Raw genomic sequence first — 15,068 nt, 5'->3', positions numbered from 1 at the left:
CCAATATTATTTTGGAAAGATATGTGCACAATGTACAAATGCAAATACAAGTGCTGTAATGGGGTCACGTTTACAGAATGCTGAGTATAAAATGCTTTAAACAATACTGGTTTGCTGAGGAGGGGTACCTGCTTAACCTATTCACAATTCCACCCAAGTCTTAAAAGGAACAGACAAATTGTGCTATTTTCAAGACAACCTCAACATCAAATGTGCCTATATTAGCAGCCCTTGCCTGACACTTGCAAATTCTCAGGATCACATGACTGGCAAATGCCAATTGATATGAATATTTATGTTTTCAGACACACATACTGTTTTCCCAGAGCAGATGTTTGAATCACAGCTCCGACAGTCTGTGCTGTGATCCCACCTAGTTTGACACAACAGTCTTGCTATCTATTTTCAGCTTGAGTGTCAAAATGTAGAGCTAAAGCCAAGACACAGAGACAGATGACCACTTGTCAAGTACTTCTTGACAAACCCTATTTCTTATTTGACACAAAATGAGTGACAGGCTTGTTTCTGTTTCATCTTAATCTATCTAAGAGGAATTATGCCTCCCTAAGCCAAGGCCTAGGACGAAAGATATATACCTTAGTTTGGAGGGCGGCAAAGAGCGCCTAGGAACTCAAATAACACAACCAAAACTTCAATGCCATACTATAATAAACACAGTATAGCAGAGGGAGGTCATTTTTGTTGTTTTAGACTGCTTTGTAATAAGCTCAGTTCAATTCAATCTCATAACCCACCAACATTCAATAATTGATGTTAATTATGGGTTTGTAACTCCGGGTTAATTTATTGTTACATATTGTTTTCTGTCGTTTTTGACCATCAGTGGACACACAAATATACACACCAGGGTATGATGGTATAAATACCACTTTGTTGTCACCAGCTAAGGTGGGCTTCAAGTATGACTGGAATGAATAGCTACAAACAAATTTACAATCACTTCACTCTGATTCAACCAAATCTCTAATAAGTTCATTCTAAGTCAGTCTAGTCTCGCATTCATGGACCGAGTTTCAGTAACGTCTCTCAACTAAGATTGGATAACATGTTAACATGGCCATCTCGGATCAGGCATGGAGTACGCGGACTTTAAAGATGGTGCTTAACGTTGCGTTACATACCTGACTACAGATCATGGATCATCGGTTATAAGTTACCTCAAGTCATTTTCAATGTTCAGCTTACCGTTTTGCTGGCCGTAGGTCACGAGTCCGTCTGGAGAATCCTTCAAGTTGTGTCTGTAGAGAGCAGATGGCAGTACGGTCAGAGCCGTGGATAAGCATTTGACTGAAAATATTAGCTTGCCCACACGCTAACAATAGCTAGCTCACGGCATTAGCTTGCTTCCTCCGGCGAGTATAGCTAATTAGCCACCTACAGCACCTAGCCACCTAGCTAGTGTTAGCCCGCTAGCTAGCCCTTTCTTTTCAGTGTGCGCTAGCAACCCAACGTTAACAAAACCTAGCGTTTATATTACAACCGGTTAACCAACAAAGTGGCATGTGTTTACAGGAAGGCTAACCTTGTTATAAAAATGTACCAGCACTGTCAGGTCTCAAAATAGGAGGCGCTAACTGGAACTGTTAGCTAGCTTTCCGAATGACTTACCAGTGCTAATATAATGGTGCTGCTAGCTTGAGTTGGTTCACTGCGACCCCGACTGTCAAAATAGCGCCGCGTGAGGGGAGAGCGGCATGGACGTAACGATAGATAGCAAGCGCTGAGGAGCAAGGCAGTCGAATCCGTTACAGCAATACAGCTAAATAACAACAAAACGCCAAAGAATAAAAGGACATAAATTAAAGAAAAAAGAAAGAAAACGCTATTCCCCCTTCACGGCTCCGGCTTCTGTGTGTGTGTGTCAGCGTCACTTTTTTCCCCTCACCGACAGTTTACGTCAGCGGCGTACTTCTCAGTCGCAGGGAGACGTTCAAGGTACGGTAAACTTGGTTTATGATTCATGTATGTAAAAAAGGTAGGCCTGTAAAAAAATAAATAAATAAATAATAAAAAAAAAATGATGGCACCTTAATGAACATAAGTCATTTATGTGCCATTATGTGTGGCCAGTTTTGGTAAAAGTCCTCTTCAGTTGGAAATTAGTGAAGGTTTATTGGCATTATGAACAGTTAAAACACTGCAGCGTTTTTTTGAAGGTACATTTTTCTGCAGAATATCTCTCACATACCGGGTCTATGCAATAGATATGGAATATCAAAATACACACTGACCTTATCAGTCTAACACTGAGTGATTATTTTTAACCTTGCTTCTCAACCTTGCTTTTTTTTATCAGGTGGCTGCTGATTCATGATCAGGCGGCTGTTGAGTGAAATACATTTTTTTACATTTATTTTGATTTGTACACTTGTATTTAACACATTATTCAAAGGCAGCAATCCATGGACTAAGTAAAGTTTGTTGTAGTTCCTAAAATCTCCCACATGTCGGCAGGCAAGTACCACCCTGCCATGGAAGGGCCTTGTCGCTCAACCTCATATACAAGTTTCAAGATTTTTATTGGTCATATTACAATTGCAGCTGTTGGCAATAAAATTCATGTTCTCAAACTGCCTTCAACAATATTCATACAAATGTTAAACTATAGCAATAGAAATGAAATAAAACAATAAAATAGATTATAGATATAGTACTTTGGTAGATAGGTGAACAGAAGTGATACAATGAATAAACTGCATGTAGACAGGTTGTGCAGTAATGTAGATATGCTTAAAGAAAACCGGTTATGAACAGGTACAAGCAGGATATACATGTAAACAGGCAGTGCACATAAATAATGATGTTTAGACATTTAAGTTCTACCAGTGCCGTGAGAGTAAAGTGACATATAGGTCTGTTCTAACCTAAGGCAAGCAAAAGTATGTTCTTAACCGTTAAGGAACATTGAAGCAAGTATGTATTTTAATGAGAAGCATTTTCAGTTCAGGACAAGTTCTGAGAAAACTTGATTGTCAATCCAGCTTGTCTTGTATGAGTCCATGTGGAAGGAATCACACTCAAAAAGTGTTCTATTTTAGTGCAACATATACTGTGATAGAGCACTTATTACAAACAAGAGTATAAATGTTTAAAATGATTTTGAAAGTCATTCCTTTCCTTGGGTGCATAGGTTTTTTTTTAATAACTTAATAGCAACATGTTACCACACTCAGAATCAGAATCAGAATCAGATTTATTGGCTAAGCATGTGCACATACAAGGAATTTGACTCCAGGTTAAACATTGTACTCAATGTGTTCAATCCTACATGTTAACTATAATGTGCAAATCCAAACTATGGAAGTAATTTGTTACAATGGCTTTCTTGACACTCCCACTGCTTACATACTAACTATATTGCCACTGAACACTTTATGGCAATATGTATTAATATAGGTTCAAATTAGCATCTTGGGAAATCTGCAACTGTAGAAGATTCACGGTGCAAAAAGGCCACATTTGAGCTCATCAAAAGGTGTGCAGGTTTGATGAAGTGGTGGTGAGAACCCAGACTCTTCTTCTTCTCTCTCTCTCTCTCTCTCTCTCTCTCTCTCTCTCTCACACACACACACACACACACACACACACACACACACACACACACACAGGAGGCATCAATTTGCAGTATGATTTTATACCACCTTGCATGACGGAACGTGTTTCAAATACCGCAGTCCCAGCCTCATAACCTCGGGCACTCTTGCGCATTTGGCGACTCTGCGGCCCGCGTTCTGTAAGTGGGTTAAAGGGCACTGAATTTCAGCTTGATCGACAAGAGTGACAGCAGGTCGCGTATCCTGCTCAGGTGGCCTGGTGAGGACAGCGGGGCACGGTAACTAGCTACCTCTTGTGATGAACGTTCGTGTCGACCTCATAATGTACAGTTTATCCTCAAATTAATCCAAACCAAACACTTTTAGGGTGACGTGTTTGTTCATGCAAAGCAGCGAGTGAGGTCCTGTTGCAGGTGTGTCCTTGACAGAAGTTGTATTGATTTCGTGTACCACTAGTCGTCCCCTCCCGGTGTCAGCGAGTGTGAGTCAGTAGTCTACGTGTGAGTGCGTGTTTTGTGTGTGTTGTGTGTGTGTGTTGTGTGTGAGAGCAGGACAGACAGATGCTTTGCCAGTAATTTCCTCGGTGCCCCGATGCGCTCATTGGTGCGTCCCTCCAACGTGTCACCAGTTTTGGTGGATTACCCCAGATATCTTTACCATCAGGAGGGTGTAACACCAGTCATATCTCTCAGCTCCTGTCTGCACAGTGTCCAGCTGCGAACGAGGACCTCTGGCAAAATTAGGAACTCAGGATAAAGGAGTTGAAGATTTTTATTCGTTCTTTCTCGTACGGCGCGCACAGCAATGCATTTATTTACTTCAGAGTCGAGGATGACGCTGTCTTTTTCATTCCCAACGTTTCTGATTTTGGCACACTTTTTGATGAAGGGTCTCTGTGTCGGTGGCTCCCCGGGCTGCGCGTCCTGTGGCTTGCCGGCTATGGAGAAGGACGCAGAGGAAAGACTGATGATAGAAATCGCCAAGAAGCAACTTTTGGACAAGCTGCACCTGAAAGAGAGACCAAACATCACTCAGACTGTGCCCCGCGTTGCGCTCCTCACCGCGCTGCGCAAACTGCATTCGGGGCGCGTCAGGCAGGATGGTACTCTTGAACTAGAAAACAATATTCCAACAAAAGATCAAGGCTATGAAATAGTGAGCTTTGCTGATATAAGTAAGTTTGGCATTTACCTTGTGCACTCTAAAGCTGTTTTTTCCCCTGTACGGCACACGAGTGCATTTTGTGTGCGCTTTAAAATGGGCACAAATTAGGTCAGAGTGTCCATGTTTTTTAATAACTACTTTAGGTTGTTGTTCTGTTCCATTCAGTGTGGTGAAAGTTTGGGATTACACTATCTGACATCAAATTTTAGTTTCAAAATTAAGCATAATACAACCCCTGATTCGAAAAAAGTTGGGAGGCTTTGTACAAATAAAACAGAATGTGATCATTTACTAATCCTTTTTGACATATACTCAAATGAAAATGGTGCAAATATAATATATTTAATGTTTTACCTCATCAACTTCATTTATTTATGAACATATTTGCTTATTCTGAATTTGATGCCAGCAACACGTTTCCTTGGGAAAAGGGGCAACTAAAGGCTGGGAAAGTTGTGGAATGCTTCAAAAACACCTGTTTGGAACATTCCACAGGTAAACAGGTTCATTGGTAACAGGTGATAATATCATGATTGGGTTTGAAAGGGGCATCCTGAAAAGGCTCAGTGGTTCACAAGAAAGGGTGGACTGAGGTCCACCACTTTGTGAACACATGATTGTACAAAGGATATTAATACTACTACTACTCACACTACATTTACTTAGTAAAACCGTTGGCAAACACACTTCATTTACAAACGATTTCATTCTTTTACACTCAGTCCGAACTTTTTGGGGGTCTGGGTTGTATGCCTGCAGGACTTGTATTAAGGGTCAACCATAACATAGAGATAAGTTAAAATGCTTAAAATCTATAAAAGTACATTGACATGTCCTTTATTTTTGCATGGCTCTGTAGTTTTACCATACAAGCATTGTGTTAAAAATGACTCTCCCTTTGCTTGTATAACGAAAGTGACGATCTGTAAAACTACCAAAATATTAACAGTCTGTGTTGTTCTTATATTGTCATTGATCAATAGATGAAACAGGGAGTGGTGACAAGGACAGCCTCAGTCTTACCTTCCAGTTTCTGCAAGAACATGGCCAAAGTATCCAGGTCCTCCAGTCTTCTCTGTGGATCTACGCCCGCTCCTCTGCGGATCCTCACAGAGACTCCAGGCTCTCTGCGCGGGTTTTTCTTTCCACAGATGGTGGGGTGCCAGGCTCTAACCGCACCCTGGTGATAGAAAAGATGCTGGAGGTCCAGGAGAGTAACTGGCACACCTTCCCAATCACCCGCACCCTGCAGGCCTTCCTTGATGGAAGCCAACGCCAGCTGCGGCTGGAGGTCAGCTGCGATGAGGATGGGAAGAACCTTTGCTCCCTGGATGGCACTGCTGATACCCCCTACCAGCCCTTCATGGTAGCCCAGGTGCGTCTCCGTGACAACCACTCCAAACACTTACTCAGGAAGCGCTCGTTGCGTTGTGGCGACGATGTTACTGTGTGCTGCAAGAGAGACTTCTACATCAAGTTCAAGGATATCCAGTGGCATGACTGGATCATTGCACCTGAAGGTTACCATATGAACTACTGCATGGGTCAGTGCCCCCAACATCTGTCTGGCTCCCCAGGCATAGCATCCTCATTCCATGCCACTGTCTTCAGCCAGCTGAAAGTCAACGGCATTAACACGGCGGCCTCTTCATGTTGTGTTCCCACTGAGCGTCGGCCTTTGTCCATGGTGTACTTCAACTCTCAGCACAGCATTGTCAAAACGGACGTCCCTGACATGATAGTGGAGTCCTGTGGATGTACATAAAGGACAGAGTACGAAAGATACGGTTAATGTAGATTTGTTTCAAAAAAAGAAACTTAAAAATTATGTGTGTATTGTTGACAGGCAGAAAGGTACAAACTCACATGAACAAAGGAGATGAAAATGGAAGTATTTTTCTGTGTTTAGATTAGATTTGGGAAATATTAGGCACAAAGAAAAAGAATAATATAGGATAAGCTATTACCACAGCACTCAGGCATATTCAAGCAAGAATAGAATAGTAGAATTTTCAAGATTTAAATCACTAGATTTTTTTGTCTTGTATGTTAAGAAATCATACTGTCTTTGACGTTCATCATAATTCTTTAAGTCATTTAAAATGCAGTATTTAATGAGGTGGCTGGAGATAAAAATTTTGAGTGCCTAGAACCAGCTGAATCAATATAAATAAGAGTATGAGTCTGTTTGCAGACACATTTTTTCATCAATATGTCAGAGGCAGGGATTAACGAGAGACTAGAAAGGCAGACTCAACACAATGGAAAAGGTGTGGGTCAATGGAGGTCACACCAAACAACCAAACGAGATTAATATGAAGCCTTTGCTGTAGTGTAGACTTTTGAGCAGCAATCTTTTGTCATTTTCATCACATGTAGGTTATTTATTTTTCAGTTCAAAGTAAAATGTTTTATGGTTCTCAGGAAATTGGGAGCAGAACTGACAGAACTTCTAGCTCTTTCAAAACTTTAGCCACAGTATGTTTCATGTAAGAGTCCAAATATTCTCAGCCTGACTAAATGCTGCCATTTTAAAGCAAGGCTTTTTAAACAATGAAAGAGACCCTTGATTTAAAGTGTGCCTTCTTCATTAATGTATGATGACTACGTGTAACTTGGACATTGAGTTTTGAGTCATCTTCATCTAAATACCAAAGAGAATCCACTGAGTATATCACTTCAATTTTTTATTTTTCATTTTTTTACATCACAGACTAATCAAGTCCTTTCATGTGGACTTCTGCTCATATGGGCTATTACTTGTTTTCTAATATTATGACTTTTTTTCTCTCCATATCCAACAAGCATTCTCATTTTGTAAAGTTGTGGCGAGAAGCAGTTTTTATTACAGTGCACGATAACACTGAAATGAAACAGTTTAGACAGGTGCAAGCCGCCCCGAGTTCTATCTGAGTACAGCCGATGTATGCCGAAATATGTTTGATCAGCATCTCCACTGTATTGTTTACACAAGTCGGCTAATCAGTTGGGTAACTATGGCTCTGTGTATGAACCCAAGGTCATTTCTCAGCAGCATGAACAAACATTTAGCTATTGCTTCAGTGTCAGGTAATGTGAAGGTCTGTGAGGCAGGTGGGTCAATGAGCATGTACTGTTGCACGTTGGCATTTACATCTCTCAAAGTCTAAAGTTTTCCTCAGGTGATGTAAAATTAGAAGCTTTCCAGAAAAGACAATCTGGTAATCATTTCTGGGGATTTGAAAAGCTCTTTCTCATATGCCCATTGCCTAACTCATAATTCTAAATTTGTTTTGAGTATGCACAGTTCTGTGTCCTTACCACACTAAAAGAACTTCATTCAAAGATTATAACACCAAGTTTTTGACATTTTTGTCCAAATATTCCACAAATATGTTCCACCCCTCTCTGTTGCCTCCAAGCTGCACTTGTGTTATTTCTCATAACAATTCTCTCTCTTCTCTCAACAATTTTATTGCTAGAGTTTATTGTTTATTACTTTATCATGTAAGCACCCCCAGTCACAGGACTAAAAGTGACATTGAGGTGCCATCGTAACATAACTTACTAAGCACTTTATCACCCTACTGTATTTTTATGGCAAATTTTGCTTGAAGGATCTACTAATAACTCAGGTGAGCACAACCTAGAAAATGTAAATAGGCCTTCAGAAAGCAAATGTCAGTCCGCTTATTTTCTTAAGCTCTAGTTGTGTTTAAATGTGTGATATTGCATCTGTTTGCAGAGCATACAGATGATGCAGAAATTTCTGTATACTGTAACTGGTTGTGGAAATGGAGCCAGGATCTGAATTTTGTGTCAATTTAAAATTACAATTATTGTCTTTATTTTTATATTATATTTCATGCACAATGAATGATTTGTAATGGCAATTTAATGTAAAACATTTGTCATAATGTGCTGAAATGATCATGATTGCAGTATATTTTAATAAATAAATATTTTAAATCAACCCATGTCCATTCACTTTTTTTTAAAATCGTTGTTTCTCTTGTCTGTGCCATATAACAGACAGCATGATGGTCATTATAAAAATGTATACAACTTGAACTGATCACAGCAGAAAAAAAAATTGTAAACACAAATAGTTTTTACTCTCCTTATTCTCTTAACAGTTGTGGGCATAAGCTGTATTGGCTAGTGCTACATTTTGGCTTTGTAGGAATATGTTTTGATTTAGAAAACGTTTGAAACTTTTCACAAAGCATTAGTTTTTTTCAGAAGCAGCATGAGTGTACATTTTACTACCAAGTGCATAAAGGATAAAGCATTAGTAACAGTCAGTGAATGTCCTCTTAAAGTAAGACATGTAATGAGACATCAAAATCCCAATTTTAGCCAGCACGAGATATAAGTTTGCCATGTAATCACACCAGCACTGTCTGTAAGGCAAAGAGCGTGTTTGCTCATACAAATAGTGGAAGTGGCTTTATGGACTGTCTGTATTTGGTGTGTAAACAGTTGTCACATTCTCTTGGCATGTTGTCATTTTCACATCATTTGCACCTGATTGATCACAGTCTAAAGCTGAGACAATAGTACAGAAGCAGGTGATTAACCTTAGTATCTATTTTAGGTTTCATTTCAGCAAGTGTATGAACGTAAAAATGCACAAAACTAGAGAGAATGTATGTCCTTCTGTTTCTCTATCATGTCAATACAGTAGCACAACTACACCTCAGTATATGGTAAACCATGACTGCACACCTAACCCATAAATATTTCTATGCGTAATAATTAAGTCAGACATACAAACTCGAGCATAAACATATATATATAAACCACTATTCCATGTTTTCAAATCGACTCACAGTGAACTTCCTAAAGATCAATTGTCCAAATCCCTGACTTGCACTTTTAAAAACTGCCAAAATTTGCCAACTCCCCTTTTACAGCCAATGCTACACCATCAAAAATGGACTATAATCAGTGTCTGAGGGCAGTCTGGCAATGAAAAAGTTTTTTAGATTTACAAGTTGTTTATACACATTGCTGTCCAAGTTACTGTTGGCCTAATATGTCAGGGTCATCGGTGATAACTCAGCAGTTACATGCTCTTAGTGGATACTGTTCTCAATAGCAATACTTAGAACAAGAAGAAAGCCACGTAGACTCTGGGTTAGTTCTGTTGTTGTGTATCATATGGTGCAAGGCACTGTCAGTGGTCTATAGACTCAAGTCACCCACTGTCATAACCCGGGTTTTGAAGAGAGCAGTCCCAAGCACCTCTGCTACAAAGACTGAAGGAGGTACAGATACAGGTGTCTTATCACAAAGCACATGCAACCCAAAAAATCTGCAGATTATGTTAAAACCCTGATTCCAAAAAAGTTTCGATGCCGTGTAAAATGTACATAAAAACAGAATTTAGTCACTTACAAACAAACTATGTTTGCCGTCAGTGGTTTTATAAAGTGTTTCTGAGTCCATGAGTCCAATAATATCCTTCATTCAATCATGTGTTCACAAAGTGGTGAACCTCACTCCACCCTCGCTTTGAGCTTTCCAGGATGCCCCTTTCATATCCACTATCACCTGTTACCAAACAACGTGTTTACCTGTGGAATGTTCCAAACAAGTGTTTTTGGAGTATTCCACCAATTTCCCAGTCTTTAGTTGCTCCTGTCCCAACTTGTTTGAAACATGTTGTTAAGGTCAAACATTAAATATATTTGTAGTGTTTTCATTTGAGTATATGTCAAAAAAGGATTAGCAAGTTATCACATTCTGTTTTATTTGTACACAGCGTCCCAACTTTTAAATCTTAAAATTGATGTCAGACAGTGTAATCCTAAACCTTTACCCTATTGTATCTCTCTATGGATAGAATCTCCATTCTTAATCAATATTGCCAATCGTCTATTCTCCGTTGCTTAAAGGATGAACATTGATCAAGAGTTGGAAAACAAATATGAAATGATCGTTGTGATAATACGGTTTAAATGTAAGCAACACCCATCTAAATATATAGTGTGAGGTGTGTATCTTCTATTCAGTTAGTTCCACATCACTGTGAATACTTTCTTCCAAATAGGTTTTTCAAAAGATTTGTTTTTGACCCACCGCAGACACTCATCAGCACCATACACCTTGCAGGCTAACTGCAAAATATATTTCGCATTTCGCTCTCTCAATTCATCACTTACTGTTCTGAAAACTTAATTTGTTCAGGCCTTCATGTTTGGCACAGTCCAGGTATTGGGCACCCCCTTCTGGGGTGATGCTGAACTGTCCTAAAATGAATTACTATCAATACAACTTTGCTTTTCTAGTGGATTAAGATTAAGTGTTGAAAAAAATAATGGTAATACTTGACTACATGCATAAAACACCAGAGTAGTTACCAAAGAACATGTAAGGAATGAACCGGAGCCAATCAGTGAATAGCACATCTGGCCCTTTTGCTAGATGCTTCACTGTGTTCACCAGCTATTGGCTAACTTTGACTGTACTTTTTGATTTCTGGAAGAACTGTACAGTAGGTAATAAGTTACTTGAGATGCTGAATACTACAAGTTGAATTTTTCTCCCTAAAATGTGACCACAGCATTGTTGCAAGTTCCTGCTCAAAGCCTCACAGAGACAAACGAATGGCGTGTTAGAGCAGACATTGTCAAAAGCGGCTGAAATGACCAACAAGATTTTACTTCTGTGGCCATGGTTACCAAACCATGTACCTGGTTAGTATGGATCAGCACCAATAAATAAAGTGACCAACACACAGCAGAATTGGGAAACATCGACGGCAGCAAAGGATACACCTGCTGGGCAAATGAGAGACACAGCACTTAGCTGTAGTTTTAGAGAGCCTTTGGAATGTACTTGTATATGAAGTGTGGACCTTTAAGGAGGCAGATCCTAAACTGGCACAGACCAAATTAATACAATGTCAGTTCACCCAAATCACAAAGCTAGCTACTAGACACAGAGTAAGCAGCTCATTGTTTATAGAAAATTACCCTGATGTTTACTCTGACATTAGCAAATTTCCATTTACCTCCACTGTATTTTGGTGGTGGTCGATGTTCCAGTAGTAGATAACTTAAAATTAAAACTTGGACAAATAAAAGCAGTACAAAACCTGGTTCAATACCCCAAGGGGTAAGTAGGTAAGTATATTTTTTGCGATGTGAATGAAAGGATCGTTAAACCGATGTCTGCTCATTGATTTCTGCTGGTCTAATCTGTGCTTACAGTTTTTTTTTTTTTGTTTTTTTTTTGCAGCTTGCAGTCGAGGTGTGCAGTGACTGGCTGCAGGTTAACAAATATGCTTGTAAACATCTGCAGGTTTGGTAATTCCAAACGTCTATGTCTGAATGATGACACGATGTCAAACTGCTAATTATGACTGACAGCACCACATAGCAACTGTGACACGTAATATGTGTGACACATCAGCAATATGTCAATAAATGATAGAAGTCCATAAATAATGATGTGACAATGAAAATGCAAGTTGACAGCTAAGAGCCATGAAGCAAAAGAGGCCTTTTGTTTATGTTAGGAGAAGAACATCGGTAAATGGCTGCACGTGTGATGGCTTTAGAGTTTGTGCACAGTTCAGAGTTAACATGGGATCAGTTTGGTACTCTTTGACACCAGGAAGAAACTGCTCTGGCCTGCCGAATGGAAAGCAGATAGCTGACCTACTCTGGGAAAAATAAAAGCCTACTGACTCACTGATATACTGACACACTGACCCACAGACCCACTGTTTGCTGTGTGCCACTAAAACCCTAATCCTTCACTCCAATCACAATCCCACAAATCCCCTGGGAAGGTTTAAGGTGTCACAGACTCGTCCCGAGCTGCGTCATGACAGGACAACCTGAGAGAAATTGTTCTCACACTCTCCTTCCCCCCCGCCAGTCCCCAGGTAAACTGCAAACTGCAAACAGCAGTGTTCTGTTGGGTGTTTAAATTAGTTCACAAACATGTAGCAATGATTATTCGCCGAGTAGAAACCATGCTATGACATACGTTCAAGGATTAGTGCTATTAATATGCACAGCAAACAGAGAAAAGTGAGCCTGCTTTTGCAAACACACCGTCAGACTCTCTGTTGACTCGGTCAAATCAAATCCCTGAGCAGAGGACAGATCAATTATTCAATCAGCAATCTAAGATGTAGGTTAGTCAGTGAACAGACACAATGTACTGCACACAAAGGTGAAGTAAAGCTGGGTTATTTCCACTGAGAAATCTCTATTGCGGTCTCATATTTAAGAAAGTCAATGCTGTTATTTGGTCTGAATATAGAGATGTGAAACATTAAAGGAAAAACCTGAATAAAAGTGTAATATAATAGTAATACAATATATGAGAAACATAACAAATGCAGATGCTTCCTCACAGGAGCATTGCATGGTACAATCGGCAGCGTGTCATGGCCCAACGCCTTACTAGATACTTTATGTTGTTTTTTCCCTTAATTTGTCATCTGTCTGTATTTGTTTAATGTCATCAATATTTATCTACAGGGCAATGTTAAAGTTATGCATCCTATAGTTAGGCGTCCTATACTGCATGTATTCAACCCGTAAAAGGGTAGAATTTATAGAAACCATGCGATTAGAGAATACATTCTTAACTTCTGCTTATTAAGAAAGCCTACGTTATACCAATGTGTATTTAGTTGACCTCACTTATTAATTACAGTATACTCTTTGTTTGGAAATTCAACCTGAAGAACCATTTCAAAGGCCCTTGATCTGTAATGTTATCTGCACTCTCACTCCTGCATATAGGGCACTTCAAATAACTTGTAAATCCACAGGATGATCCCATTACGGCAGCCCTAGTTACCTGTTATATCACTATGTGTTACATCAGAAGTGCCTTGTTACAGAACAACATCCGACATCCTTAATGTGAACTCAGGTAGAGCTTTACTTTTGACATAGTGTCCACTGTTAAAGAACTCATTTGATTTCAATAGCTTTTGCTGGATAAATCAAGTTGCATAAAGAAGAAAATTCAACATAGTAGAAATAATCATAATAATGGAAATATAATCTATTTATTGGAAAATGTCACATATATACATCACATTGTCTAACAATGATCGCAGCAACTACTAGAAAACCTGTCAAATCAAATTACTGAGCATAGTTTACATTTGGCACGGCAAATCCAGTCACACTGACTGCCTGTTGAAAGATGAATTGTATCACTTAACACTTAAAATGTACAAAGCTCTTAAAATTTATAAAGTATCTTGAATGAACACATATCAAAATATATGGTAGAAATAACACGCTCATGATTTCACTTGTTGCAATATCTTAATATATCCTCTGAAAATTACACATGAAACATTAATTGTTAAATGTGTAGTTGATATTGTTAAGTGCCAGAAATAATATTGCCATTTTTCTTCTTTTCTTTGATATATTAGGTAGCCTATCTGCCAAGGCCAACGCAACAAGTGTAAGTAACTTTGCCAGTCTGCTGCCAGTGTTTCCTAAAGGCAGCACCAGACTCGAACTTCCCAGTTTTTGCCACTTGGTGGTGTTGTTTAAGTAATAAGCTTGAGGGTCACTCATTCAGATTTACTACTGGGAAAAATCCAATTAAATCGACTCCTGCTTTACTGTGATCGTGATTTACTCAGTCACGTTTACCTCCAAGAATTTCAAAATCCATGATTGCCAGCTGTTTGAGACCAGCACAACAAATATTTGAGTTGAAAGGTTCAGGGACTCCATTGTAAAAGTAATTTCAGAATAATCTGTATGTATCTTGCGCAAGAATTTCATATAAAGGAACGAAAACTTGCCCATCTTGGAAGTCCAAAGTAATCAGCAGATCTCTGGACAAGCATTTGTCTGAGGTGTGATGAACGCCAAGCTCAGCTTCCTTCTGATCACAGTTCTAAAATGGTCAACAAAGAGACAAGTGTAAATACAGTAATAGTGACTGCAGTTATGTTTATTTACAGTTTGGTCAACAGAGGGCACTAGACTTGCTGTTGTATTTAGTTGTACTGTATGCATCAGTGAAAACAGTGAAAACTGCACTCTGAAGATACTTGTGGGCATGAAATTCCACATAATATGTGTATGAGTAGTAATGTGAGGACTCACTGATGCCCCTCACAGATCGGACCACCTGTGCAGCAGTACGTCTAACAGTGTTGTTAAACAGTAGCCATGTCTATAGGTATTCTGGGCCATTGTTGAGCGGACATACAACTGATGTTTGGGAATACAGATCAGTACAAGTACTGATCCTGATTATCGACAGTGGCCATGTGGCACATTTTAAAATGAGAAAAAGACCCCAAACTCCTGCACCAACGTTTTATTACAGTGAGAATTGGACTTCTGT

General features: G+C 39.3%; 2 protein-coding genes across 10 annotated transcripts in view; one reads left to right on the top strand and one right to left on the bottom strand.

Annotated features, from left to right (window-relative positions):
* Nucleotides 1-1,935, bottom strand: part of r3hdm2 (R3H domain containing 2) — a 55,843-nt gene extending 53,908 nt beyond the window's left edge. For 8 of the 9 annotated variants that reach the window (XM_076740259.1, XM_076740314.1, XM_076740288.1 and 5 more), the window contains exons 1-2: nucleotides 1,630-1,932; nucleotides 1,207-1,259 (exon numbers count right to left, since the gene is read on the bottom strand). The gene's annotated coding sequence lies outside the window, so the exon portion shown is untranslated. Of the gene's footprint in view, nucleotides 1-1,206; nucleotides 1,260-1,629 lie in introns of all 9 variants that reach the window. The other variant, XM_076740278.1, reaches the window with a different exon arrangement.
* A 2,336-nt stretch (nucleotides 1,936-4,271) lies between these two features.
* Nucleotides 4,272-8,603, top strand: LOC143331600 (inhibin beta B chain). Its single transcript, XM_076748658.1, has 2 exons — nucleotides 4,272-4,749; nucleotides 5,723-8,603. Exons 1-2 carry the CDS (start codon nucleotides 4,380-4,382, stop codon nucleotides 6,502-6,504), a joined length of 1,152 nt encoding a protein of 383 aa, XP_076604773.1. The 5' UTR covers nucleotides 4,272-4,379; the 3' UTR covers nucleotides 6,505-8,603.
* The last annotated feature ends 6,465 nt before the right edge of the window (nucleotides 8,604-15,068 follow it).

Source organism: Chaetodon auriga, chromosome 2 (genome assembly GCF_051107435.1).
Source record: "Chaetodon auriga isolate fChaAug3 chromosome 2, fChaAug3.hap1, whole genome shotgun sequence".
Taxonomy (NCBI): domain Eukaryota; kingdom Metazoa; phylum Chordata; class Actinopteri; order Chaetodontiformes; family Chaetodontidae; genus Chaetodon; species Chaetodon auriga.
This window is presented reverse-complemented; position numbering and strand designations above follow the sequence as displayed.

Coding starts and splice junctions, on each gene's coding strand:
- LOC143331600 (XM_076748658.1), top strand. CDS start 4,380: ATGCATTTATTTACTTCAGAGTCGAGGATGACGCTGTCTTTTTCATTC. Junction 4,750..5,722: donor AGTGAGCTTTGCTGATATAA/GTAAGTTTGGCA, acceptor ATTGATCAATAG/ATGAAACAGGGAGTGGTGAC.